Below are 27,712 nucleotides of genomic sequence, written 5' to 3'. Positions count from 1 at the left end.
GTTTCTTTCAGACACAGCTTTTGTGTACCGAACAAAATCGAAAGTCGTCAGATCGGGCTCAAACTTGGGATGTGCACGAATTAGGGTCCCCACATTCCAAAAAACGTATGCGCCAAAAAAAAATTTTTCCGGCCGTCCGCCGTGGTTCAACCATAAATTGCAAGAGAACGGTGATAGATAGAGACTTGCGGTAAACGGCAAAGTTCAAATATCGACTGGAAGACATCCGATTATGACGTCAAATTTTACCCCCCACCCCCGCGTCCGCCATTTTGAATAACCTCAAAATTTTGTTTTCGCTATAACTCAGCCCCGGTAATAGCTAAAAATCTGAAATTTTGATATGTTGTAGGGGCCATCAAGACCTTTCCAACGATACCTCATTTTCGAAAATCGGTCAAGCCGTTTAGTCAATATGGCCGCCACAATTTTTCATCGAAAATCGACCATAACTCGAAAACGGTTTGACCGATTTTGATCAACCCGGGCTCAAATGAAAGCTTTCAACAAACCCTATAACTCTCTAGAACATCCAAAGTTTCAAAAGTGATCGCTAGGGGGCCAAAAATCAAAAACAAAATTTTCGATGAGTTTTCGATGAATATCTCGAAAACGCCATTATCGATTTGCTTCATTTTTTGATATATTATAGCCTACTATGACATCTATTTATAAAAAAAAAATTAAAAAAATTTATTTCGCCATTTTAAAAATATTGAGTTCCAACTTTGACATGTCATATCTCGGGTTCTACAAGTCCGATTTCGATCAACTCAAGTGCAAATGAAAGGTTTCGCGAAACCCTACAAATGTCTAGAACATTGCAACTTCGAGAAAAGACCACGAGAGGCGCTAAAGTCAAAATCAAAATTTTCGAAAATTTCGAACTCGAATATTTCGAAAATACCATTATCGATTTACTTCATATTTTAATATATTATAGTTGAGGTTAAGACCTTTCCAACGATAGCTCAAACTCGAAAATCTATAGAGCCGTTTCCGAGATATGGCGTTTTAAAGATTTCTTGGGGGATGAATTTTCAACTTTTCCCGACTTTGCGTGTATTTAAATTAATTTGCGTTATAGTATGCTCTCACAAAATTGGTACACTGAAAGAAACACAGCTCTCGTAAGCTTGGTCAGCTTACCAGTACATTTATTTACTAATTCTCAAGAAAAAAAAAATATTCAACCCTCAACAAACTCTTCAAATTCTGACCCAGAAATATTTCCAATTGAAAGAAGTTTAAAAAAATAGAAGTCAACGACAAACGGAGCCTGAAAGAGTTTTAGAGCTTTATGTAAAAAAAAATCAAAAATTTTGATTAAAAATTGACTTTTCTGGACAATTTGTAAATAAATCTTCGCGAAATTTTCAAAAACTCCTAGAACTCATATTCGTTATTTAAATTTAAATCCACGCCAAACGGAATTTAATACACGAATTCATAAAATTTTCATCAAGCTAAAAGCTTCTTCTGGAAAATCAATCAGATTTAATTTACTTTTAAAATGCAAAATTGTCTCTTTAGACCTCCTCACAATCAATATATCAGAAGCATGCTTCCGATGAATCTCAGATTAAATCCAAAAGTTCATCTTGGAAGACATTTTAATTGACCACACTCTTCAAATTCAATTAAATCAAAAAGTCTCAAAATTACGCGATTAGTGAAACGTGTTTGAGATTAATCTCTTTCTAAGGTTGTAGCGAAATCCACGTGAAAATTCCTTTCTTGTTTAATTAGAATAATCTCAATATTTCATGATGTCATCTGTCGTGGCGTCTACGCTTTGGGTTAACCGTTGAACTTTGCATTTTTTCCCGCATTAACTCGCTTTCGGGATGGAGGTGAGAAAAAAACGTCAATGTCGAAGAAATGCGTGGTTTTCCTTAACCTCTTTTTTTCACCTCAAGCAGCACTTGGCGTCTAAGAGAAATATTATTTCGGTAAAATTTTTGATCTGATAATCAGATTAGAATTTGTGTGGTGCGAAGGAATTAGAGAGGAATAAAAAGGTAATAAGAAAAAAAGGCTCGTGCTGCCCACTTGACAACTTTTCTTAGATACAGTGGAGAGCTTCTTTGCGCGCACATTCCATCGTCCTCGCGTGGTGAGTTTTGGAGTTTTGAAGGCACCACCAATCAATGAATGATGATTGCCGTTAGGTGAAGAAAAATTAATTGCAAAATTGGAGTATGATGATTGATTGAAATGATAATTCGTCTTTTTTTTGAAAAATTTAACGCATTTTATTTAATTCAATTCCAACATTTTCACTCTCTCAATTTATTCTTCCATCTGTGATGGTTATAGGCAATTTTCTTTTGCTGCTGAGTGTGAATTGGAAAATAAGCCTGTGAGAACATCTGTTCTTAAGCAAGACTTCTTGCTCCCCGCGGTTGTATCTCGCGGGTTATGGGAATTGTGTGTGAATTCCTAAAGAGTTGACAAGTGGCAAAAACAGCTAATTATTCAAGTTTGATTGTCGAGAGATGGGGAGGAATTATATGTTGCAGAAACATAATATTGGAAATCAATAAATTATGTGTACGCGCCATTAGTCAGCTTTAAACCGGAAATTCTACCCGCGATGGTGATTTTTGTATTCTGGCTGTGAGGATGAGAAACATGTTCGTCTTCTTCGTCTATTTAGCAGATAATTATATACAAAAATACTACATGTTTGCAAAAATATTCTATGCGCTACCTCGCTTGAATGCTCGATGACAAAAATTTCAACTCACAGTACGGACAGGTTGGGGAGCTCCCAACTATCTACCTCTATGCTACCTACCTACCTATTTATTATTTGATTTCTTCATACCATTTTCCATCGTCAAGTTCAAACATTGAACTTTGCGCACAGACCTCGTTAAACTGGCTAGAGAAGCGTGGAGGTAAAAACGATGTAAGAAGAAGAAAAAAAAAGCTCCATCTCCTGAATACAATGCAACACATTGGATTTATGTCGATGCGAAAAGAACCCAACTGAGATGGATAACATTTCAATATCTAATTGCATGAAATAACATCGAGTTGTTGAATGTATAAATGTGACCATTTAGGTTCTCACACAGAGGGTACACACACACAACCATTCTTTCCGAGAATATACTTTATTGTTACTCATAATTCTCAGAAATTGCACTATAAAAGTTATTCTGGGCAAGACGAAAAAAATAACATCAAATTTTTGCCGTCTCTATAAGTTGATGAACTCTCATCGCGGTGTGTGCGCAAAAAGATGTTTCATTTGACATTCAGGTGTATACTATACAATGCGAGATACTCAACCTGTCCCACTGTTTTATGGTGATGAAGACCATTTAATTTAGCTAACATGATGGGAAAATTTATTAGAATTTAGCATGAATAAGAAACGAACAATGTTGCCAAGACTAAATTAATACGTTTTGGCTGTTGATGATTTGTCACATTTGAATGATGGACAAAGGGGTTTCATTTTGAAAAAAAATCCTTTCTTTTCTCACAATTCCAAGGGTTTTTTGGTCTATCAATACCAAAACTTATCAGAACTGATTAGTCTAGGAATAAGATAATTAATTTTATTAAACAATTTCAATTTATAGAATACTTTTAAAATTATGACAATTAGAGAATTTTTACGATTTTACGAAATTCTGAGAATATGGACCTTATTCAACGACCTAGAAATCTTTAAAATCCTTATTTTAGAACAAATTCTTATTTCAAATATATCTTGGTCGCAGAATAAGACCCAATATTCGTAAAAAATTAAGAATCCTTTTTTTTTATTCTCAGCGATTGTATTTCTTATTTAATTTTTTAACATATTTTGAAGTTTGCTAAAAAACTATTTATGAAAAAATCTGCACTACTAATTCGTTAAAGATAATTAAAAAATTAGAATAGATTTTGAACCACGTCCAAAAGAAATATTTCCCAGCAAATCAAATCAATCAATTTGATTTCCCAGATAATTTTCTAAAATTAATTTAACCAATTAAAAATACTTGCCGTTCCACATTTCAATTCCCAGTCGAATTTTCTTCATTTAGATGAATCTGATAGACAAATCCTAAACAATTTTATCCAAATCAATGCTTGAAAAAAAAATTTGAAACTTTATGCAAAAACCTTCTACTTTATCTCCCAAAGTTCTCTCGGGAAGATCTTTGAAAAAAATCACCAAAATGTTTTCTTGATAAGAAAATCTCCATGCAATTTGCATTGAAAATTGCCCCAAGAACCATCTCTCTTTCTCACTCTATGTGAAAGAATCTTCTAGACAAGCAATTAGAGGAATTCGAATGGATATTGTTTATTTGTCGCTTCTTTTGCGGTGGAAAAATGTGCTGAAAAATAAATTTCTTTTAATGTTTCGAGCCAGGGTTTTCGAATGGATGGAACAACAAAAAAAATTATGAATGAGACAAAATATAAACATAATGAGTTATCATTGGCAGGTAGAAACTGTAAAATGGACCGGGTGTACTACTTAGAGAGGAGATTTTGCTCTCTGCAATCGGGAGGATTATCTTGATTTCTGGTTTTTCTTTTAATGTGATTTAAAAGCAAAACCAAATGCTACAAGGAGATTAATAAGCAATTTACATATTTTTCGCTCCACCAGCATATTGTATTGAGTGACAAGTCACAAATTTTTTTGCCATCGACATATTTTTTTGCCATGGGGATTCCTTTGGATATAAGATGGCTTTTTTTTCTGCCAGAGATCGAACCGCGAGTCAATTAACCGGTCATCGACATTTTATTGACGTACATAATAAAGCATATATATGCATATATTTTAAATAGTCACCATCTCTTTTATATTATTGGATTCCAAAGCACGACATCTCTCCGCAGCTGAGGCTCAATAAATTAATCTGGCGTTCGAGTTTATGGTGTTTTGATCGAGAAAATGAAACGCCAAATGCAAAAAGACACGATATAGAATGAGCCTAGCTCCATTGTATGTATATAGTTATGCTATATATAGTATGTTAGGTAATAATATTTTATAAATAATTGTAAATGAAGATCCACGCAAATGGTGGCGTTTTATTGGGTTTCTTCTCTTCATTAAAAGTAAAAGAAAATGGGTAGAAGTGCAATAAGACGTTCGTGGCTCTTCCATGCTTTTGCAAATCCCGACCTTGCAGCAGAAGCACCGTTTAATTTGTCTGGCAACGAATGAAGGCACACAAATAATCTAAATCAGTGGGGTATTTTCATGTCTATTTTAAAATGAAAAGAATATGCAAATAACATGAAATTCCAATTCTCTCTTGAATTTCTCATTTTGAATTTATTTATATATAATACACGTAAAAAATTAATAATAAAATTTATCTTAGCACGCATAAATGGGTTTAGATGAGACAGATAGTGTCATTTATTGACTCCGAGAATTAATTATCGCGAGATTACATTTAGGAAAATTTTATTTGTTTTATTTTCGCTCCGAGTTTCGAATGAAAATAATTTGAAATTACCCTTCTTAGTTGTTAATTTTTTATTTAAAAAAATCAGTTATTGTTTTCTTCATTGCTAAATTTTCAGAAAAAAAAACCGAAAACTGTAGAAAAGTATTTTCTGTATTTAAATATTGTTAATTTAATAAAATATTATTCATTATTGTATTTTTGTTAATTATAAATTTTAATTATTTGTTTAATAAATTAAATATTAAAATAATTTATTTTAAATATCCTTAAATTAGTTTTAAAATTTCCTTAATAAATAAACATTTTTATACTTTTATACTTTTATTTGCAAATTATTTTATCAAAAATACTTCTTACAAAAGAGGCTAAGAAACATTTTATTTTCGTTTTAAAAAATCTATTAGGAAGCTAAGAAAGAATCAAACATATGACGTAATTTTAAGAGCTGAACGGTGAACAAATTTTTCAGGTGTAGTCGTAAAAAAATAATCAAGAACTTTGGGTTTGTGTATAAAAGGAACAAAACTTCATAATTTAACATTATATTCAGAAAATTAAAATAAAGTTTTTGAAGAACTTCTTTCGTATTGAAAGTTTCTTAGAAATATTCTTAATGAAATTCTTCTCAAATCACGCACTTTTGTGGAAAGTTTCAAGCCTTTCTTCGTCATCTTTTTGACTCTTCTAACTCAACCTCCGAAAGCTTCTCAAACTTCTTCGCACCAAGATGATCAGCGCGTGAATCCAAGAATTACATTAAATTTGACCTCTTTTGCGCGATGCTTTATCAATATCGGAGTATTTTAATTTTCCTGTGAACGTCTCTGGGGCTGGCTTAAAATCATTCTGCTGTCGCTTTTGCAATTATCTAAATTGCATGTAATTTGTATTTATTTATATAGTTTTATCTCTTCAAACGGAAAGACTTCAATGCAACTTCCTTCACGTGGGCTTTTGGCGAGGAAGGGCCGTCCAGCATCCCACAAATAATAATAATTTTCTTAGCATAAAATCTGGTAGTTTAGACAAGATGATTAAAAGTTTCAAGCGAGTAGTGTGTGGCATTCTTTATGGGGCGAGTGTGTGGTGCGATAATTACAATTTTTCAGGAGCACAGCGTTATATTCTATTTAATTTTGTGCTTGTGCAGACTTACAGATGAATAGCACGGTTTAGAATCGCCAAAGGTGTGCGTGCTGAACTCATTGATTATCATGTACCGTGAATGCCCACAGGAATTAAAAGAGAATTCATCCAATAGCGCAATAAGTTAATGAAACCGCACCACCACTCTTTTTTTTGAGTACTCTCAGCACGCTCATCTTCCGACCAAATGGTTGGGCATTATCAGTTTGCTTCTTTTGAGATTGCATGCACACAGGGATGAATGAAGAGCTCTCCAAAGGAGTGTTCAAAAGCGAAGAAGTGAAGAGAAAAAAAAGAGCACGAGACGTTCATCGGGTGTATTATAAAATGATTTAATTGCCTTTATAGAACATGCAGGCATGTGTTAGATTTTATTCACAATCAGACTTGAAAGATGGTTGGAGTACTAATTAAGACGTGAGCTGGCAGAATCTCCGTTTTATTTCTCAAAGCAATACACTAAACCTTCCAGGCTCAGCCCATTATTTTTTTATTAGACTATTCCTCATTCTTATATAGGTTTCTTTAAGGTAAATACTGCTCCATCCAAAAGATATTTTAATTTTTTGCGGAACTGTAAGTCTTAAACACCCCGCAATTGAATTAATCACTAATTTCCTTTTTTGCCTTGGTGCAATGAATAGGGCTCTGGCTTTGCATGAGAAACTTCTTCGGTTCAAATTCAGCAATGGAATTTTTTTCCAATTCTGATTTAATTCTAACTTATCAAAAAAGTTTAATAAAAGATTCCATCAATATATTTTAACTTGTTTAGAATACTTGCAGAGAAAAGAATTTTTTGAGTTCTTATTCAAATTCTATTAATTAATTTAACTTGAAATGCAAACTTATTTCTTTATGAGACACCTTCAGCCTATTTTTCCCCTAATATTCAAATTTAGAACTAAGAGAAAATATTAGCAAATCACTTTACATAATTTAAGAAAAATTTACAAGAATATTCTAATTTTGCAAATCAACAGAACCAATAAACCTTAATGAAGAAAAAGAAAAGAACAATAAATTATTAAAAATTACTTTGATGCCAATCGCAGGCTTTTTGAAGAAGGCAAAATCTCCTCAAAACCTTCTCCATAACGAGTTTAGTTCTTGATGAAGAAGCGCGTTGGAGCATCTCATAAATTCTTACGCCGCGCACGCAACTGACACTTCGTTAGAATTTTCATGCTGCTTTGCTTTAATTTGAAATGACTATGATTTGTCGTTGGCACATTTTGCTTTTTAATGGTGTGCTGCCTTATGCTAATCTTCCAAACTAATTATTTTGCATCAAAGTGGCATTCTTTTGAAGGTGATCACCATCATGCATATTGGAAAGAGTTATTTAGAACATTTCATCCAACACTGCGGTTTCATATGTAAATTATTTCTGCAAATTCACAGCACACTGACGCACCATAAAGTCTCACAAAAATGTCCGCAAAAGAATAAAAATATTTAATCAGCTCTCTTGGACAATTTCTTGACCCATTTTTCCCGACGCGGAATTTTTTCTTTATATTTTTGAGTAAAAGAAAAAGTAAATCTTCTGCGACGTAATTTCTGTACAGTTAGAATTAAAATGTAAATAACCTGCTGACGTAATGTGCGGGAAAAATTGAGAGAACCACGCATTGCCAACAAATCCGTGTGTCATGAAGTGATGGTTTTTTACTGGCACGGAAACTTGCGCAAGAACTCACGGATATTGCATTTGAATAAATGTAATTTTTAGTAATGAAGAAATTGCAAAGTAACCGTTTTTTTTATTCGAACAATCTGAATGATTTTTATATCTTTTTTAATTCCTTTTTATATTTTCATTTTCACTTTTTTTTTAGTTCCAAACATGATTGAAAAACATCCAATATTATCTATCCAAGAAGAAGTCATTTGCGACGATTCGGGATCGGAATTTTCTGAAGATGAATTTTCTGATGAAGAAAATTTTTTTGGTGAAAATTCTGAAGAATACGTCGAGGAAGAAAACGGCGGAAATGAAAGTCGTCAAGATGAAGCAGAATCAGAAATTCTTGAAGCAGCAGAACCAGAAATTCCTGAACGAGCAGAACCAGAGATTTCTGAAGAGGCTGAACCAGCGATTCTTGAAGATATGGAACCAGAAATGTTTGAAGATGCAGAACTAGAGATTCCCAAAAAAGCAAAACTAGATATTCCTGAACAAACAGAAGCAGAGATTTCTGAAACATCAGAACCAGAAACTTCTAAAGACGTGGAACCAGAGAGCCGTAAGATTTAAAAACTTGTTAACTGTAATATTAATTTCTTCAATTAAGCCTTTTAACATTTGAAAGACCAACATTAGGGAATTTTATTTCAGAACCAAACGTACCTATCGAGACGCCTAAAAAATCAATTAAAGATCAAATTGAGGAACTTAAAGTAGATCAAATGTCCTTAGGCCTCCAATTTGTTGAGTTAAAAGTTTGCGAAGATCTGATTCGTGTCAAAATGACCAAGTTATTGGATGATGCAATGGATCTTCGAAAAGATATGGATGAATTTGATGCACTCAAAGCCGATTGGCGACAGAAATACGAGCAAATCAAGCAAAAAATAAGGAATCTTCAAATACAATAAAATTGATTTAATTTTTTTTACAAATTTGTTACGAAAGAATCAATTTTTTCCTTGTACAATTCAAGCCTATAGCGAACTGAATTTCTTTAAATAAATTTTACGGATTCGTGGTCATATTACTAAAAATTTTTAAATTGAGGATTTCCTTTTTAAATTGGAAAAAAAATGTTAAAGAGCATATGTTGGAGACCAACGAGAAAATCTTCCAATTACGGCCAGCGAGGGAGCTAAAAGAAGAGCAAAAGAAGAAAATGACAAAAGGTAGAACCCAGTGCCTCAGTTACTTACATATTGCGCTGCCTCACAGGTCTCCTCCACACGCATTTTTGCGCCCATTTCGGTGTCGCGGGGATCACATGAGGGCTCCCCCGGGTTCCACACGGTAGATCCAATCACCATTACGTTGGCGTTCTCGCTATATGTATTATACCTTCTATGTATATAACAATACCTCTCCATATATAATCGTGATCATTTGCAAAAACCAGTTGAAGCGACTCTTCGATGTGTATATATATGGTTGTATGTGCCTCATCATTTGCCCATATACATATATACAGGGTGGCGCGTTAGGTGTTAATATAATTTTTAATCTTTATAATTTATTTTTAAATTTTAATTCAATTTCGGTTGGAATTTTAAAACAATTTCACAAATAGATTCTATCATACAAAACGAATTTATTTGCTAAGAAAGTTGAACAGTTTTTGAACTAACCAACTATTTATCTCTTATATTTATCAATTATTTATCAATTTTTTTTTTTAAAGAATTCTGTTTATTTTTCAAGAATTGAATTAAAAAATTTAAAAAAAAATGATACGAGAACTTTTAAAATTTTCCAGGAAACTTTTGAGCCATCCAGTTTTGAGAATAATCTTTGCAGAGAATCTTCTATACATAATGTAGTACATATATAGCGAACCACCCACTCCATCGAAGAAACGGTATCCGAATGAAAATGATACTTTTGTTGGTAAATTCGATATTTCTTTCATTGGCCGAGTGAGACAATCGTGACTTACTCTCCTTTCCTTTTTGCACCCTCCGCCTTACTTTCAATAACATGGAATTGTTTACCCATCTCTTTAGCATATTCCCAATCCCATGATGTGCGAAAAAAACCCAACAAACTATCTGCGGGAGGGACGGGAGAGAGCAAAACAGAAGCAGTATAGAATAGAATCATAAATAACACTTTTGGATAGTACGGAAAAATTCTGCAAGCCAATAAATTTGCAATGTATGCAAAATTAGCACAATTTATGGGCACATCTTTGGCATTTCTGACCATTTTGGAGGTATTCAGACAGATGATTAGACCCCGCAAATGTCTGATAAATGGCTCCACATAGCTTCTTGAATAATTCAGTGAATCACTCAATGCACACAATCTATTCACCCGATAGTAACACCTAATTTATTTCTTTTAACAATTTCTTTTTTTCTCTTCAACTGTCCTCCCAAAAAAAGAACCTCCATGGAGATTTTTTTCCCACAATATTATCGCAGAAAAACATGGAAAAGGCATTACAAATATTTATGATGTGACTAAACTATCAAAATTTATTCCGATTATACTTCTGACTTCGATAGACTTTGCTGATTTTTATTGAACACCAAAATATGGCACAGAATCACATCATAACACACATCCAGGGAGATGGGATGTGTTCGGTGGAGTAATTAAGAGACAAGTTGATGATTAATTTTGGGTGTTTAAGTACCAAATTTGGCAATTAAAAAGAGACTTTCAGAAAGGTATAATCAAAAACATAAATTCCTCCCATTGCAATTGGTTTTAGTGGAACACCCAAGGGGAGAGAATAAAATCAGCCAGAGGCGTAGCCAGAATTCAGATTTTTTTTCTAATTTTAAGAATGCTAAAATTGGTTTTTAATAACGTTTAATAATTCGAAATTTATGAATATGTATCGAGATTATTAAATCATTCACGGCTGTTTTCATTAAGTTTTTGACATTTTTCAACGTTATTTTTGACATTTATTTTCTACCGTTTGAACTTTCTTTTTCAACGTTTAATGTTTGACGTCTTTAAAACATTTATCATTTCCTTTTTAATTTTTTACGTTTGGTAAAAAACATATTTTATTAACGAAAAAACCATAACCGTTTAAACTAAATTTTTAGGGTGTTTAGACACCTAAACATCATCCCTAGGCAACTGAAAAGTAGATTTTTTACAAGTTCTTTAAATGCTCAAAAATGCTCCTAGCACACTGATTAAAAAAATAAAAAGGAAAGATTTTTAAGCACTTTAATCAGTTAGGAAGATCAAAGATAATCATGTCAGTCAAGGGTTTAGGAAAACTCAAAAAGTTTCCCAAAGAAATAGAACTTTTTTTATAGATGATAAGCTTTGTATTTATTTTTCTATGCTCTCTCTAGTTAGGAAATCTGATAATTTAAGTTGTTTTCTAATCTTTTGTCTAACTTAATTACACCCAAGCTTCTCTCAAAAATATATAATTTTTGCTTTAAAAATAAAATATTTGTCGTTTTATTTTCAAACCCTTTAATGGCTCCTTTAAACGTCATAATATACAGATAATTTCTATGTTGATTTATGCTTCACAACAACCCTTTAATTAACCGTTTGAGTTAAACTAAAAGGGTTTTAGGAGGAATATGAATTTTCAAATAAAATCAATAGAATCTCGTAAAATTCTCACAACTCCACATAGATCATTAAATCTCTTTTGAATTTTCTCTTGCAAATTCTCGCAGGTATATTTGCATAACAAAGAGAGGAAGAATATATAGGTACACAGTTTGCATGACGCTGAGAGAGTAAATTTTAGCATGTTTTAGCTGCTCCCCATGTTGATGGGTTTTTGCCCTGCAGCTGAGTTGAGAACATCCTAGGCGAAAGAATGTGGTTTTATAACGAAGAATTTTGTGTCACACAAGAATTTTCGTTTAAGTCTGAAGCCACTCACGTTCTTGTTCATTAGATCATCCAACATACTGCTGAGGAAATGAAAGCTTGTAATTTTGCAAGTGAGAATCCATCAAAGTCAAAATTCTTTTCATGTAATCCACGATGTTGGTGGTTTTTCGCCTTCATCATGACATTCTCTCCTCCAACGTCTTATGGTTTAACAAAAAACTGTTGTTCAGGTTTACCTGATAAAACTTGTAAAATTTTAAATGGGTGTTGCTCTTTTTTTTCTCTTCTTTTAGATCTCTTCTCACTGTTACCTCAACCCAGACTTTCCAATTAAGAAAGATCCATCACGCCTCCTCGAGAGAATTCTTGCTCTAATTATAATCACACAAAAAATATAAGCTAGATGGTGAGCATCAAACTCACAACATACACAATTAGCCAATTACTATTCCATCAACATTATTCATATGCTCACCGACGCTCTATGGGGATACATATAGTGTGGTATATATATTTGTATATATAGATTCTGTGAGGAAGAAAAAAAACATGGCAGAAATGTTTTATTTATTTCCTCATTATCTCTTTCTTTAAGACAGCATTAACAATTTTTCACTTAATAATTCTCTCGCGCTTCCCAAAAGGGCGCAGAAGAATGGCCTTTTCTCTACCTCTATATATGAGAATATTCTCGCAGTTATGAACAATACCTGATGGAGAGCGTACCATAAAAAATGGGAAGAAGAAGAAAATTATGGATAAATCTCTTCAAACTCAAACTTGCTGTTCTAAACCAAAAGGATTCACCCAGAGAGACTCTAAGATTAACAAAAAGAAAAGAGAGAGAAAAGAAGCATTTTGTGGTAAAAAGCACATCGCACTGAAGCGGAATGTGGTTTCGTTTCGATGATCGTCACTATAATCGCGCTCTGGGGCTTTCATCATCGAGAATTAAAGTTCTTTGACCTCCGAAAATCGCGGCTCGTGTAGAGCTTGGAAGATCGAATTAACAGAAGAAGTAAAAAAAAAAGAAGCGGATATAGCTACCTTGTGCTAGTATGGGTTTGCTGCCCAGGTTGTATTAGAATAAACGTGGACTCGCTAAACAAGCACCGGCCAATGTACATAATACATGAAGTTATGTTTTTTTTTTCAAACCAACTCAATGTATTATTCGTGACACGAAATATGGCCAACAAAATAGGAAACCTTTCGCCTAATTGAGGATATTTTTTTAATAACAAAAGTTTCAATATTCGAATATTAACATGTTCCTTTTAATTGGAGATTGAAATGGTTAAGAGTTGAAATAGTTTTTCACGTCACAGCTATTGCGATTGATCTGAAAAGTTTCAATTGAAAAAAAAAACCTTTTAAACTCATTTTAAACATTTCAAAAGTTCTAATATTCGGTTCAAATGCAAAGGTTTTAAATTAATCTTGAAAATAAAATTATTTTCAATAAATTCAAGCAATTCTAAATTAGTTCTAAAGAACCTAAAATATTATTAAGTAAAGCTTTGGAAACGTAATAAAAATTTCAGATTGTTAATGTTTCCGTAAGTAGTTTCGTTTTGTTACGTTTCGGTACCAAGTTTTGGATCTAGACTGTTTCGGATTTTATTAAGGTTTTGTGAACTTAGTTTGGAACTAGCTTCGGATTTTTTTGTGCTTTGTAGAATTAGTTTCGGATTACTTTATGTTCCGAAATTTCTTATGTTTTGTGGAATTCTTTTAGCGTTTTTTAACGTTTTAGAGATATTTCTTTTACTGATTTCTTATAAAAAATTTCAGACAGTAAAAGTAAATAAAAATTTTAAAAAGTTTAAGATTAAATTTTAATCAGAAAGCTCCCTCAATTAACACATAGATAAAATTTAAATCACAAGCATTACAAAGCTCCCAAAGCTTACGAACATATTTTTATTTCCCTCCACTTACCATACTCAAAATCAATAAGAAATCAATTCTAATTTCAACAGCTTCTCAATTGTAGGGAAAATTGGGGGAACAGAGATTTCTATTCGCATCACCATTAATCAGTTGAAGTGATTTTTTTGTTATCCTCCACAAAAGTTCTTTCTCATTATAATTTCCAGATGGTACCTCTCTATACGAAAAAATATTATGCTCAACTGTATTCCACATTTGAGAATTTTCCGCCACCGTTATGAGAGCAACCTTTCGAAAAATCTTTCACAATTATGATTTAATTGCATCAATAATTCATAAGAATGTAAGTTCTTTTCAAGAGAGCTTTTTTTTTCTTTAAGAAAAATATCTTCCGCGAGTTTTATTTTTCATCCAGTTCTATGTGAGTTAATTAAAGAGAGAAAGACTATCGGGTGCCTCTCATCAGGAAATTTGACATTTTTATGCAAATTATGAATTACCACACACTGCCCATTGGAATATTCATCCAGATCTCTCAGGTCTTAATTAATAATAACCACGAAGGGGGAGATTCTTTCGTGATAAGCGAAGCCCACACAATAAAAATATTGTTAAGGGGAAAAATTGTTTCCATTGTTTTAATTTAAAATTCTTTTCGAACCATCACCAAGTATAAATTGCGCATGCAAGCCTAAATATTCTTTTGCGTCCCATCAGCAATTTTTGGCGCTTTGCAAATTTATTATCTTTTCCATATTTTAACACTTGGCGAAAAAACAAGACAGCGAAGTAGTTTTTTATAGACATAGAGAAATTACATTGCTAATGAAGAGTTCTTCTCATTTTATAGAGTCATCAAGTTCATTTATTATTTTTTTCTTCTTCAGCTTCTCTACATTAGTCACTGATTTAGTGATGCTTCCACTTTATATTTATAAGATGTGACCCAATCAACACCTATAAGTTGATGTTTTTTCAGCATGGCTATTTCATCATTAGAGGGCAATTTCTGCAATTACCCAAAACCTCTAAAATCACAAAAAAGTTCACCATAAATTTGTGAGAAAATATCTTCTTTTCGTAAACCTTTATTGGAATATTTTTTCGGCAAATTTTATGCTTCACTGCGGCAAAAAGCGAAAATTCTGCATGTTGTGCATGCCCTCAATGGCCCTTTTGTGCACATGGCCCTTCTACTTGCACTTTCGGACTCGCATGTTTTCACTGCAGTGACCACAGAAGTTCACACCAAAAATTGCCGCACAAGGTCAAAGAGAAGTTGTGTAAATCATGCGTGAGGACTTCTTTTCAATGGTTTTGACTTTTTGGTGATTTTTCGGGTGTTTCGCCAAAAAATTGCGCAACAAAGAAATAAAATTCTTTTTATTTGGTATTCATTCAGTGGGACCCAGAAAACCCAGAAGGTTAAGTATAGCAGCTCAGACGGAAGGGTTGAAGAATTCCATGGAAAGCAATGCTGTTTGAAAGGCGAAAGACTTTGCTAAATGCTCTTAAATGTTAATTTAAACATTTTGTAAAAACCCGAAAAAAATGTTTTAAATTCATTCAAAAATTAGGAATTTAATGTTTAAATAAGAAAATGATTAAAAATATTTAAGTTTCGTTGCAGAATTAAGTTCTTAATAAGTTTTCATTAAAAACGTTTCAAAGTAGGTAATTTAATCGATTCTTATTGCTTCTAATGACAGTTTTGAATATGCGCAACACTTACAACGATTTTATGCAACAAATAATAAAAATCAATTTATGTTCCTTAAATAAAAATTACTTAAAAGAAAAATATTTTTATTAAAATGCTATATAGAGTCCCTTTGTAAAAATCAAGCGAGTTTCGGCAATATTTTGTGCAAGTTGCGTAAAAAAGATAACTTTATTTGTTTAAGCTGACCTCTGCCTTTTACACCATTTGCCCTCATTGCGCAATAAAAAATCTTTTTGAGGAAAAAATTGTCCTGAGAATTTTTGAATATTTTTTTCAATTCTCAGACGAAGGTATAATAAAAAAAATCCTTCAGAGTCAAAAATTAGTTTTTTAGGGCGAGAGGGCTTTTTAGATTCCTTCTTTTCTAATCATAAAACAATTTTTCCAAAGAGTCTTCAGCGAAAGGGTTATGAAAAAATTCTTTGGCCCTCGAGTCATCTTTTTACCTGCTCTTCAATAATTTTTTAAAAGAGTTGAAGACAAAAATGTGGAGTTTTATGACTTGAAAGGGTTACATTTAGGTACAAAATCTTCTTTAACCATTTCGAGCATTTTATGTGAAGAAAATGAAATTTTCTCTGATCCTGCCGAAGGTCAATTCTCGTTTTCACTTTTGCCCACCATGACGAAGGGAAGTACAGACAAAGAGGGAAAGATCCCCTGAGAGAAAAAAAAGCACATGAAGCACCTCTGGAGAATCATAAAAATATGGTCAGGAAGTGAAAACCAATACCCAAAAGGATCTCTCTCGAAAGGAAAAAAAAATGTTTAGATGCCGAAGGACTCCCTCTGAAGATTGAATTTTATATCCACCATCTGGTATTGTTGGAGTGTTCAGCAAACAATTGACAGGACTTTATTTTTTCCGGCTCTTTGCAGATTTTTCAAGCTATTGTGCTTTACTTTTTTTTATTCGCAACCACCTTAATCTTTGTGTAATCTTGATTATTATTTATTCACAAATTCCCCCGAAAGAAGCAATAAAAATAATTTCCTTCTGCACAAAGTATAATGTGGAAAAGAATCAACCTCATCAAAATCTTCTCATGCATAATATTCTTCTTTTTAAAATTAAATTCCAAATCTCATCAGCAAAACTCGAATTCTTAAATTATAATTTATTTACACTCATTTCTGGAAAGGAAAATTCTTTTTTTTTGTTATTTCTTTATGTGAATAATGCAAAATTTCGTTGGTTCAGGTGTTGTTTTTTTGTAGTCTTCCCAACTTGAAATTAAGATAAAAATAAATAAATAGAATTAACAAAATAAAAACACCACATTGTAGCTTCAAAAGAGGCCAGTGAACTCACGAGTCAGAAATCTCATATGAAGAGAGTAGAAAAAGTTTATTTATTTATTTTTTCTTTCGAACGCAACACTTTTACACATTTGACCACACTTGTGCTGGGCCGATGATATAAGAAAGTTGACCTCATTGCCGGACACCCAAAGAAGAAAAAAAACTCATAAAGTTGAAGGGAGTGCGACCAGAGAAGATGAAGAAATGTGATTTCGGTTTTACAGCGCCTATAATCGAAAATCTCAATGCGATGGATTTTCCATCTTCAACTCTTTTTTTTTGGACGTTCGACAAGCTGTTTGGAATTTCTATTTTGATATTTTTGCAATAATCATTAATCATACATCGATGTCTATTCTATCCCGAAGGAATGTATGCGATGGAGAGAATATTTTCCCACACTCGCTTCCAATTGACATTTTTGACCTGAATAAAGTTTGCGCAGGAAGATTCAGGATACACCTTCTTCCTTCCTGAAAGGTGATCGATAGCATCAAAATTATTCGAGAACTCTTCATAAATTTTGCTCGCTTGTATGAGGGGGAAGTGGAGGAGTATTGTAAATAATCGATTTGGAGGAAAAACAAGTAAAAGAATAATGTAGCATGAATCGAGGAATTTTAAGAATGATTTTCATGTCAATTTTGAGACAAAAAATTAAAAAAAAATTTCTTGTATTCTTGATAAATTGCCAAATATTAAATAAATCTATATAATAAAGAAAGGTCTCTCTAAAATATGGTGTCTGTTCAGCTATGCATTTCTACACCGTTGGTCCGATCGCGATGAAATTTGGTACAGAGACTACTGATACCAGACGGTTTTTACCAACGAATAAATCTTCCATTAAATACATTTCAATTCATCACAGTTCCTTTCTCCCTCTAAAATTTGCGCGAAGCGCAAGAATTCCCCGCGAAGCGGGGCGAGGTAAATTGGAGCGAAGCGACAATTTACCTCGTATTAAATAAATTATTAAGTTATTCGGTAAAAAAATTAATCCAATTCTTTTGTGAATATATTAGATAGACAATTATTCTATTTAAAGGATTTAATTGTTTTGTTCCCAAGAGAACCCGTTAAAGATGACCCGGTCATCTTTGGCGATTCTTTTCAAAATAAGGTAGGTAAATGGAAGTCTTTTCGATTATTTCTTATTATTTTTTGATTCTCTACAAGATTACACATGGCCCGATTAATTCTTTGAGACAGGAGACAAAATGAATAAACTCCTTTTAATGTTTTATGATGAGTTAAATTACTTGCAAAGCTTGCAAACAAACAGTAAAGTCTCTTTCCCTAGCATCATTTTTCCTTTAGCAATTTTCTACTCTATCTCACACGTTTTTGAAGGGATACGAATCTTTATTTCATCCCTTTTTAGTTCCAAAAAGTAACTTTCTGTAGTGAAAATGATTGGATTTCGAAGCAAGGGACGATAGAAACCCCTTTCACACAGAAATCCATTTTTCAGGTAAATTTTTTCAACAGTCTACAGTCTAGTCTAATGGAAAAAGGACCCAGGAGATAGACGATGATAAGCAATTTCTCTCTTCCATCTGCTACGACTCCTCAATCCTTCCCCTGTATATCCTTCCATTGAATTTATCCCACAACAACAAAAAGAGGTTTCTGGTGCGTGGGAATGTGCTACAGGTGCAAAAGGAGCATTTATTGCACTCAATCCTTTGTCACCAAATGCAGTTGGAGAGAATGAGGAATTCTCCTCGGGAGGACTGTGAATCAATGTCACAGCCAAAGTATCAATTTAGTGTGGAGAATATTTCCGCGGAGAAGCAATTTTCTGTCATCTAAGCCATGGAGGAAATGTTATAATTTACCGACTAAATAATTACATAACGATATACGAACGTGGTTCACTAATGATTGAGTAATGGTTCTCTTTTTCTCTGTCATTTGCGCTCACACAGGTTGGATGAATACATAGTGGGCATGGTGTGTTGTACATAATGCATAGGAAAAGACTTGGCGCAATATAACGAAAAAAACGAGATGTTAATAAAAACAACGGTCAAGGTTGAGATTTCTCTTCTCCTCAAACATACTAATTATCGTAATTTTTTTCTTTAAGAAATGGAATTATTAAAATGTACATATGTAGCTATCTTTGAGAGTATGTATATAAGCTTAGTTTTAAATTAGTTTTAAATTAAATTTAGAATTTACCAATGAAATGTTTTTTCATAAAAATTTATTTTCTTTGATTTTCAAACAAAATTCTGATTTTAGAAAAAAAAATCATTGTTAAATGCAAAACTCTTAAATTATTAAAACAACTTGCAATTTCAACGAAAATCAAATTCCAACACATTAAACCACGGCGTGTATCTCATCTTTTTGTGGGCAATTTGTGGTCATATCTCTATTTATCTTTCCTCAACTTTTGACAACGCATTTGATGATGAACAGACTCACCCAGAGATTGTTTTTATGGTATAGTGGCCCAATGGGTTGAAGAGGAAACTTTCTAATTTTTATAGCTAGAAAAACCTCATCAATGTTCTAAAAGAGAGTGAGAGGCTGTGCTGCACCCAAAGTTTTTTTTTTTTTTCATTAAGAAAAACTTTTTAAGTCTTTTTTTGTTTTACTTTTATGTGGTATATTTTGGTCAGTAGAATCTTAATTTTAGCTGCAGAATATTAAGAATATTTTGCGGAGATTCTTGAAAGTAATTAATATTCTTAAAAAAAAAGAAATTCCTTGAAAATTTGTGAAATATTCGCTAAAATTTCAAATATTCATCAGAATATTCGCATTAAATATTCTACAATATTTACAAATCTTTCAAATACTCTTCACATTGTGCTTGTTATTAAACAGAAGTATTAAAAAAAATGTTTTTTTATAAAAAAGAAATCAAAAATTAAACAAACAGAAAGCTCCCAAATTTTCCATTAATTTTTAAAAGGAAATACCTTTGTAAGGCAACTCTCTTTGCAAATAAAATTCTTTCACTTTTCTGCGGAGGAAGAAGAAAGAATTTCACGATGGAGGAATGGCACACTTTCGTACATATCGAAATTATATTTGCTTTCTTTTGCACATTTTCATCCCGCGCGCCTCACAGGCCACAGGCTGTTTGCAATTCCCACACTTTTGAAATGTCGGGGCACTTTCGGGAATGAAAGGTACGGCAAATAAATATTTTATATCGTCTTTCCCGCGTCCACATTCACCATTTACCATTTGGATTGCGAATGAAGAATCTTCCGACCAAGTACCTGCACAATCCGGATGTTGGACTTCTTCATTCGATCCCCGACAGTGAATTGGATGTAACACGATATTTTTTCTCTTACAAATTCACCTCATAAATACTTCTTCATTCGAAAAGAAATAGGTTATTCAACATATATGGAACTGCCCATTGTGTGTACGAAGAGCTACAGAGAGAGAACGTTTGAGAGAAAAGGAAGTCCATGTGGGGCCCATTGAGCAAATGTACGCATTGGATTTTTATCTATACTACACTACACAACATCGTATAATGAACTGCAGAGAAACTAAAGAATTAAACTCTAATAGTACAAAAGATCCAACTAAACCGATAGGTACGCCACAAAATTACAAGCCTCACAAGCAAAACCAAAATCTCTAACAAATATTTTCTCAAATTTCTAGGTCAAAGGTTAACGATTTGTTAAGTTAAATATTCTCACTGCCCATCGCCGGAAAACACCCAGGAAATAATCTCTGTGAAAAGCCCCCGAGAAATCCTCTCAAATTTCAACTGTGTGTGAGAGATTTCCTCGAGATTTGCTTCTAAAATTTCTGCCAATTTTCACATGGGATCGTGTGTGATTGAAAATTCATTTCTCTATTGAATTCTCATTTATAAAAGAAGATATCTCCACTAAATCAGTAGTTTATAAAAGAATAAACTTCGAACCTTGATGCATAAAAAAGACATAAATTTAATCTTGATGTCTTACATCCAATCATAAGGCAAGAAAATTAATGTTTGCATAAAATAACACTCGCTTAACATTTTGTATTAAATGAATAAAATTAGTAAATTGACCGAAAGCTCGTCTCTCTTTCACATTCCCCACTCTCGGAGCTTCCAGAATGATTCTAAAAAAGAAATTTGTTGTTTTTTTCTTTATAACAAACTTCTGGCAATGTTGCGAAAGGAAATAAAATGTTTTTATATTCTTACAAATAATAAATTCTGTACTAAATGTTTACAGATGCTTTTATTGCTGTCAGTTGCAACCACCCACACAGACATTAATCCAATTTTTTGGGCTGTCGAATGCCTTTTGTTGAGAAGCAAAGGAAAGAAGAATTTTAAGCAAAAAACATTCGGTATTGTGGGCAGAAAATAGGAACTTTGTTCTTTAGAGATCATTAAAATAAAATTTTTAAAGAACCGTAAATAAAAATTAATTTAAATTATTAAATGCCGCTCTTGATGAAGATCCTTGGAAAGATTCTCATGTGGAATGCAATTTTTCTATTAGAATTTATCAAGATGTGTTTATCTGTGGAATATATTTTTTTCTGAAAAATTATCGGAATATTGCCGAATAATTCGAATACTTTCCAAAATCAAAATATTTCCATTTAGATAAATTCATAAAAAAAATTTAACTTTAGTACATTTAGAACATGAATTTAGTACTTTTCAGGCTTTTTCTCCTTAATTTGAACAATTTTATGACAAAATCGCTTTTTTAGGCTTGACTTTTGCAAACTTTGGTTCAAATTTAGTACTATTATAAGCTTGAATTTAGTACTTCTCAGGTTTCGTGTCTATAATCAGAGACTTTTTATAACTAAAAGTCGAATAGTCTTATATTGTTTTCGGCATAATTTTAGTACTTTTCTGGTTTCCTGACTTATAAATCTGTGCCTATTTTTTTTAACTAAAAACCGATTAACTTTTGTCAGCGCTTGAATTTAGTACATATTAAACCTTAATTTAGTGCTTATTAGACCTTAATTTAGTACTCTTTAGATTTGAATTTAGTCCTTAATTTGACCTTTATGACTATAGTGAATAACGTTTTTCGGATTTTTAGTATATTTTGGATATGACTTTAGTAGCTTTAGTACTTTTTAATTTTTTTTTTATTCTTTAGAATATTTTATTCGACAGAATGTTAATGATTCTAGTAAAACTATAAGCAAAATAAGTTCTTTTTAATTCTTTTTAAATGGGGATTGACCAAAACAGACCTAAAACAAGAATAAAGAGCAAAAGTGCTTCAAAATTTATTCTCAAGAACTAATATTCTTTGACAAAAATTTATATTTAACAGTCTAAAAATACAAGAAGAAATATTGCAAAAAATCTATTATACAAACAACAATACATATATTTTGCCACATTGTCTGATTTAACCTGCAAACATTAGCATATTAAGTAGGAAAAAGAAAGAATAACAAACAAAAACATATTTTTCTATTGAATACCAAACGAGTTCCATAGAAATTTTGCATTTCATTCTCGAAACACCCACGCAAAATCAATTAATTTTATTGACTCTTATGGAGTTCTCAATTTTTTCTGCAGATTTGCACATTCCAACTGAGGTTACCACCAACAGGGGGTTATACTTTTGTATATATAGTAAAGTATGCTTGTCATCGCGCGCCTGCGGTTATGGCCAAGAGACACCACAACCAATATTCTGGAAGGTGCGAAGAAAGCTTCGTCTCTAAAACCATCATATTGGGGTCTTACATCATAAAAGTGACACTGATAAATTTCTCTTCGTTTGGAATTTCAATTCTCAGTTGTGCCTCAATAAAAATAACCAAAATTCCATTTTAAAAATAAAATTTATATACCCCACCAGTCGTGTAAGAAAAGAAAGAAAATCTCCGTGTGGAATTTCACTTTACAAAATGCTTCGCTAATTGCCCTTTTCATCATTAAATGGGATATAACTTATATGGATAGAAAAATAATCATCCAAAAATTCTCGGGAAATATTATTTTAGAGCTTTGTGGATGGATGGGTAGAGGGAAATACATAGCATTTCATTCACATATGTATATACAATACAGTAGTGACTACATAGAATATTCTCATACATATATAGTATTTGTTATATAATGGGCGACTAAACAATGTAACGGTAAAATTTTCTCTCTTATAGTGATTGCGCGCACAATCAACAAAAGTCAATTTCCACTACAAACCGTACGATCGCGCGCGGCTCAGTGTATGATGATCGTGCAATGATGGCGATGATGATGGTAGCAAGTGAACCAAACTGGTGGTACAAGAATGAAAACAAGAATCTGCTGATGGTGACGAACACCGAGGCAGACGAGATCACCATGTATGGGTTTAAAAAATATTTTGAATATTTGCGATCGCGCGGAAGATCGAGAGATTCCGCGATCATTGCTTATGGGCAGCAAGCAGAAGATGGGCGAGATGGAAGGAATGCTGTGTGTGAAGGTAGATTGGCTACCTAGGGGGCTATCTATCCGTACATTTCCTGTGTGCAGAGCTAGCTAGAGCCACTCTGCTGCAGGATGCGAAACGGGGCAGCTAAGTAATGGCTTTTTAATTTGTCCACCACTAATGCAGCCCAGTGGTCATTGCTCAGGGAACATTTCCTTCTTTCTCGCGCGCTCCTCATCATCGCTGATGGTCTCTTACCCACCACACTCACACACGCGACTACTTTTCCTCCACCCACATCGAAAGTAACTTTTTAGCTGAAAATATTCTTCCATCCAACAAGCGTGGGGCCAGCGGATGACCACGAGGCGCAGCCGCGCACTCCAAATAGCCACACGATCGACGCGACCTATTTTCATTCCTTCGAACCCAGCCCCGTCCACCTCCGCGACCTGACTCTGTCCCCCCGCGGGGTTCATCGCGTCCGCCGTGCATGGTGGGACAAATAAAGCCAAAATATCCAACACAATTCCAAAACGACCAATGCCATTAATATGCGTGACTCTCAGCGTTGGACACGTTCGGAATTGGGGACTGTGGGACAGCACACACCACGGATTGACGATGATGTCTGCACAAAGATATTTCTGCGCGCGAGAATTCAGCGCCTTTAAGAACACTCCCTTCATCGTATGGTCATGAAGAGTCTTCCTGGTGAGGCGTTCTCTGTGCCAATCTTCAAATCTAAAATGCAGATTTGCCACAAAGCGCACTTGAATTGCATTGCCCGCGCGCGCACTATTCTTCTTGTGACACCTCTAGCCTACCTCGTCGTATAGATGGTTTAGTCAAGATTTGAGGTGTGGGAAGGCAACCCATAGTTCTACTTTCTTGTCTTGGTCGTTATTTTTGTGCAAAACAAGAAAGTGGAGAAGAGTCTCTCTCCACGTAGAATTGGGTCAGAAGATGATTTCAACCAAGAACACGAAGGCTTTTCTGATGGTATTTATTGAAAAGAAAACTAAGAAAAGACTTATGCACAATGTAAGGAGAAAGTTGTTAAGAAAAAATGAAAATTTTTCAACTGTAAATTACTTTTTAATGCAAAGAGTAAGAAGTTGAGAAAATCTTAGAGAATTTCCAAGGAAATGTGTTAAAGAATTTGTGATTTTTCTTATCGTTAATTTAGGGAAAAATAATGAGATGAAAGTACTGAAGCTTCAATTGTTTTGCCTGGAAAAATTGTAATTTTCACATGAATTTTTCACAAATTAATTCAATTCTTTATGAGTCTTACATGATGCCTAAATTTTATAAAATAAATAATTTTAATTTTATTTTAGTTAAAGTAGAAAGAAATCTAAGAAGTATTTAATCAAAACTCTAACTAATTCTTAACATTTCCATTTTTTTCATAGGTTTAAATCCAGAATAAAATGGAACAATTCATTGTTCCATTTCATTGAATTCATTGTTAATAAATCCTTTTTTTAAACTAAATTTTCGAATTATTTCGCAATATTAGACTAAAAAGAAATTCTTAATTCTTAAGGATTAATTAATAAAAATAAATCCCCAAAGTGCTTGAGGAAGACAACAAATAAGAAAAAGAATAAAAGCTTTTTTCAAGAGAACACTGCCAAAAGCTCCCACAGGTAAAGCTAAAACATCATCACAAAGAACTCCTCTAGATGTCGAGATGATTGGCAGAGAAAGAAGAAAAGTTTTGAGATGGTACAAGATTGGAGATTACATCGAGATGTGATTCCTTTTGGGATTTAATCTCTGTGCATAAGGAGATTTTCCAGGTAAGATTGTGCGCGTGTCTTTCGCCAAAACGATTAATTTAATGGCCATTTGTGGCGTCCATGTCTCTCTGAGAAATACAAATTCCCTTCAATCGAGTGTGACAGAGTTAAATGAATATTCTTCTCCTCTGAATCTCTGAAGGAGTGCATTCAATGTTGACTTGGCCAGAGAGCTTAGGCTTGGGAGTTTGGTCAGTCAGCAAGCATCATGAGTTTGTTCTCACAACAAGAAGGAGGAGCACTGTTGATTTTCATTCTTATGCCTTATTCATGAAGTGGGAGAGAGATTTTTCGACCCAAAAAGCCACCCATCGCGGAGATTCTTTGCGCGCATCGTTTGCAGGTTTCAAATTCAAATTCACTCTCAAGGTAGAATATTTGTGGAGAGAGACGCACATTCACATTTTTTTCTTCATCTTCATCTTCTTCTTTTCTTCAATTACAACACACTATATGGCTCCCAAATGGTCCGTCGTGCCATACGCGTGATTATATTATTTTTTTCTCATATGTCTTTCCCATGTGGACAACACAAGTGAAGAATTCTCGTGAATTTCCTATCTCCACGGTGCCTGTGCCTGTATGGAGACCCATTCCATTAAAAACCAAAAGACCTAACGGTAAAATCGCGAGAAATATGTAGGTATATATTATGTGGATGTAAGAGAGGTTTATTGTATGACTCCACGGAGTTGCTCGATGGGTTTGCTTCAACTTGTTCCCGGCCATTCCCTTCTTATTTCGCGCGCGATGGCCCCATTTCGCAGCGACAACACAACGAGGAAAGAAGAAGAAAAAACTTCTTTTTTTCGCCATTCTCTTCGCCATTTTCCATCCCAAGAAGTGTTTATTCTATACTTATGGACATGTCTAGCATTTTATTGTGACTATATATCCCCAACATTGAGCACAATTATTACCTGAATTACCTGCCAATGTGGCTTAATAATGACCCGTTTCCTTCTTTGCAAAGTATTTCTTTACCCAATTTTCACTTGGAAAATCCCTCTTGTGCAGTGATTTACTGTCTTTTCAAATATTCTTCCCATAATTAAAATTTTCAAAAATTTTACCCATCTCAATCATTTTTTTTTTGCCAACGGATGCAGATTTTTTTTCTGTACTTTCCGGGAATTTTAATTCAACCCCGTGAATACGCGAAGGTTAATGAATATTTAATGAAGCAGATTCCGCGGAAATTGTATGCTCTCGGCTTACGGACGAACAAAAAAAAAACAGGAAGAAGCATAGAATTTTATTTTTTATTACTATTTGGGACAAATCACACGCAGGAAGATGACAAAGATGCACGAGAACACCTGAACAAGGTAGCAAGAAAGTAAAAATATGAGATTTTTCTTCTGAGTACTGTTAGTCAATTTCGCTGCTCAATGTTCGCACGTATAATAAGTATTTTTGTGGATGTTATTTGTTTAGTGATTCGAATGAATTTTAGTCACTTTTCCTTCGAGAAAAATATCGCTGGCTTTTGTGATAAATCGATGTGAGTCAGTGTAACGGAAATTATTCAAATATTTTGCACAAAGAGCGAGAGTTCTGGGACACGTAATTCACACGAAATGTTTGTTTTCGAGCGAAATAAAATGGGTCAATTGTGGTTAATTAAAGGTAAATAAAATTTCTCGTGATTCCTGAATTTCCAGACGTACAAAAACAAGCGAATATAGGTCGGACAGTAATGATTTTGACCTTTTGAGCTGATTTTTTGAAGGCAAAGAATTTATTTTTGTAAAAAAATTCGGAAAGAATTTTTTTTAATTTTATTTTTTAAATTTATAAAAATTGGCTAAATAAATTAATAAATTTAATTAATTAAGGGAAATGTAAAACTTTAGGTAAGCATATCGTTGTCAAGCATTTAAAAGAGTAAACGTCAAACAGGAAAAGAAGTGTCAGACGTTTTAAAGGGAGTTTGAAGTGTTTTAAGGAACGTCAGATGTTAGAATATAAATGTCAAAATTGGAAAAGAAGCGTCAAACGTTAAAAATTAACATAAAAAATTTCAAATGTTTGCAAAGAATGTCAAGTAATTTTTAAATTCCTTTTCAAAATCTACAATATTTAAAAATTTAATCTCAAAGCACCTCTTGGATTTTCAGATTACGTCCCTCGCCTTGAAAGCTTTAAATATTAAATTGAAGAAAAGTTCCAATGACGTTTCGATTAATTTTCTACCTTCTTTAGGCTCTTTGCAAAATATACTAAAATATGCTTCGAAGTTTATACATTTTTCTCTCTTTATCTTTGGTAATTATTTTTAAAATTTTTGAAAAAAAGAATTTAGCTGCTTTCATTAAGCAGTAATTAAAAGACCACTCCTTGTGCTTTTGAGATATTTTTTTCCGAAGCTTTATAGAGGCTCCTCCAGTTTGATTTAGTGATGTCACAGTTATAAAAAAAATTGGCAACATTAAGTAAATTAAAGAAGACCCATAAAAACATTCAATTAGCTTTTGAATTAACTGCAATATGCTGCATTTCTGCTG

The 27,712-nt window shown here is 33.2% G+C and overlaps 4 protein-coding genes across 8 annotated transcripts in view; 3 read left to right on the top strand and 1 right to left on the bottom strand.

Moving 5' to 3' along the window:
* The window catches only part of LOC129789950 (titin-like), a 54,121-nt gene extending 44,925 nt beyond the window's left edge, over positions 1 to 9,196 (top strand). For 2 of the 4 annotated variants that reach the window (XM_055827087.1, XM_055827086.1), the window contains exons 2-3: positions 8,426 to 8,833; positions 8,926 to 9,196. In XM_055827087.1, coding sequence (XP_055683062.1) covers positions 8,434 to 8,833; positions 8,926 to 9,185 — 660 coding nt within the window. In that variant the 5' untranslated portion in view covers positions 8,426 to 8,433 and the 3' untranslated portion in view covers positions 9,186 to 9,196. Of the gene's footprint in view, positions 1 to 8,425; positions 8,834 to 8,910 lie in introns of all 4 variants that reach the window. The other 2 variants (XM_055827085.1, XM_055827084.1) reach the window with 1 other exon arrangement.
* The window catches only part of LOC129791241 (fatty acid synthase-like), a 1,176,504-nt gene that overhangs the window by 306,063 nt on the left and 842,729 nt on the right, over positions 1 to 27,712 (top strand). The gene's annotated exons all lie outside the window — the stretch shown is intronic.
* LOC129789856 (glutamine-dependent NAD(+) synthetase) overlaps positions 1 to 27,712 on the top strand; it is a 932,624-nt gene that overhangs the window by 62,183 nt on the left and 842,729 nt on the right. The gene's annotated exons all lie outside the window — the stretch shown is intronic.
* The window catches only part of LOC129789960 (pupal cuticle protein), a 1,201,887-nt gene that overhangs the window by 368,758 nt on the left and 805,417 nt on the right, over positions 1 to 27,712 (bottom strand). The gene's annotated exons all lie outside the window — the stretch shown is intronic.

Source organism: Lutzomyia longipalpis, chromosome 2, assembly GCF_024334085.1.
Source record: "Lutzomyia longipalpis isolate SR_M1_2022 chromosome 2, ASM2433408v1".
Classification (NCBI taxonomy): domain Eukaryota; kingdom Metazoa; phylum Arthropoda; class Insecta; order Diptera; family Psychodidae; genus Lutzomyia; species Lutzomyia longipalpis.
This window is presented reverse-complemented; position numbering and strand designations above follow the sequence as displayed.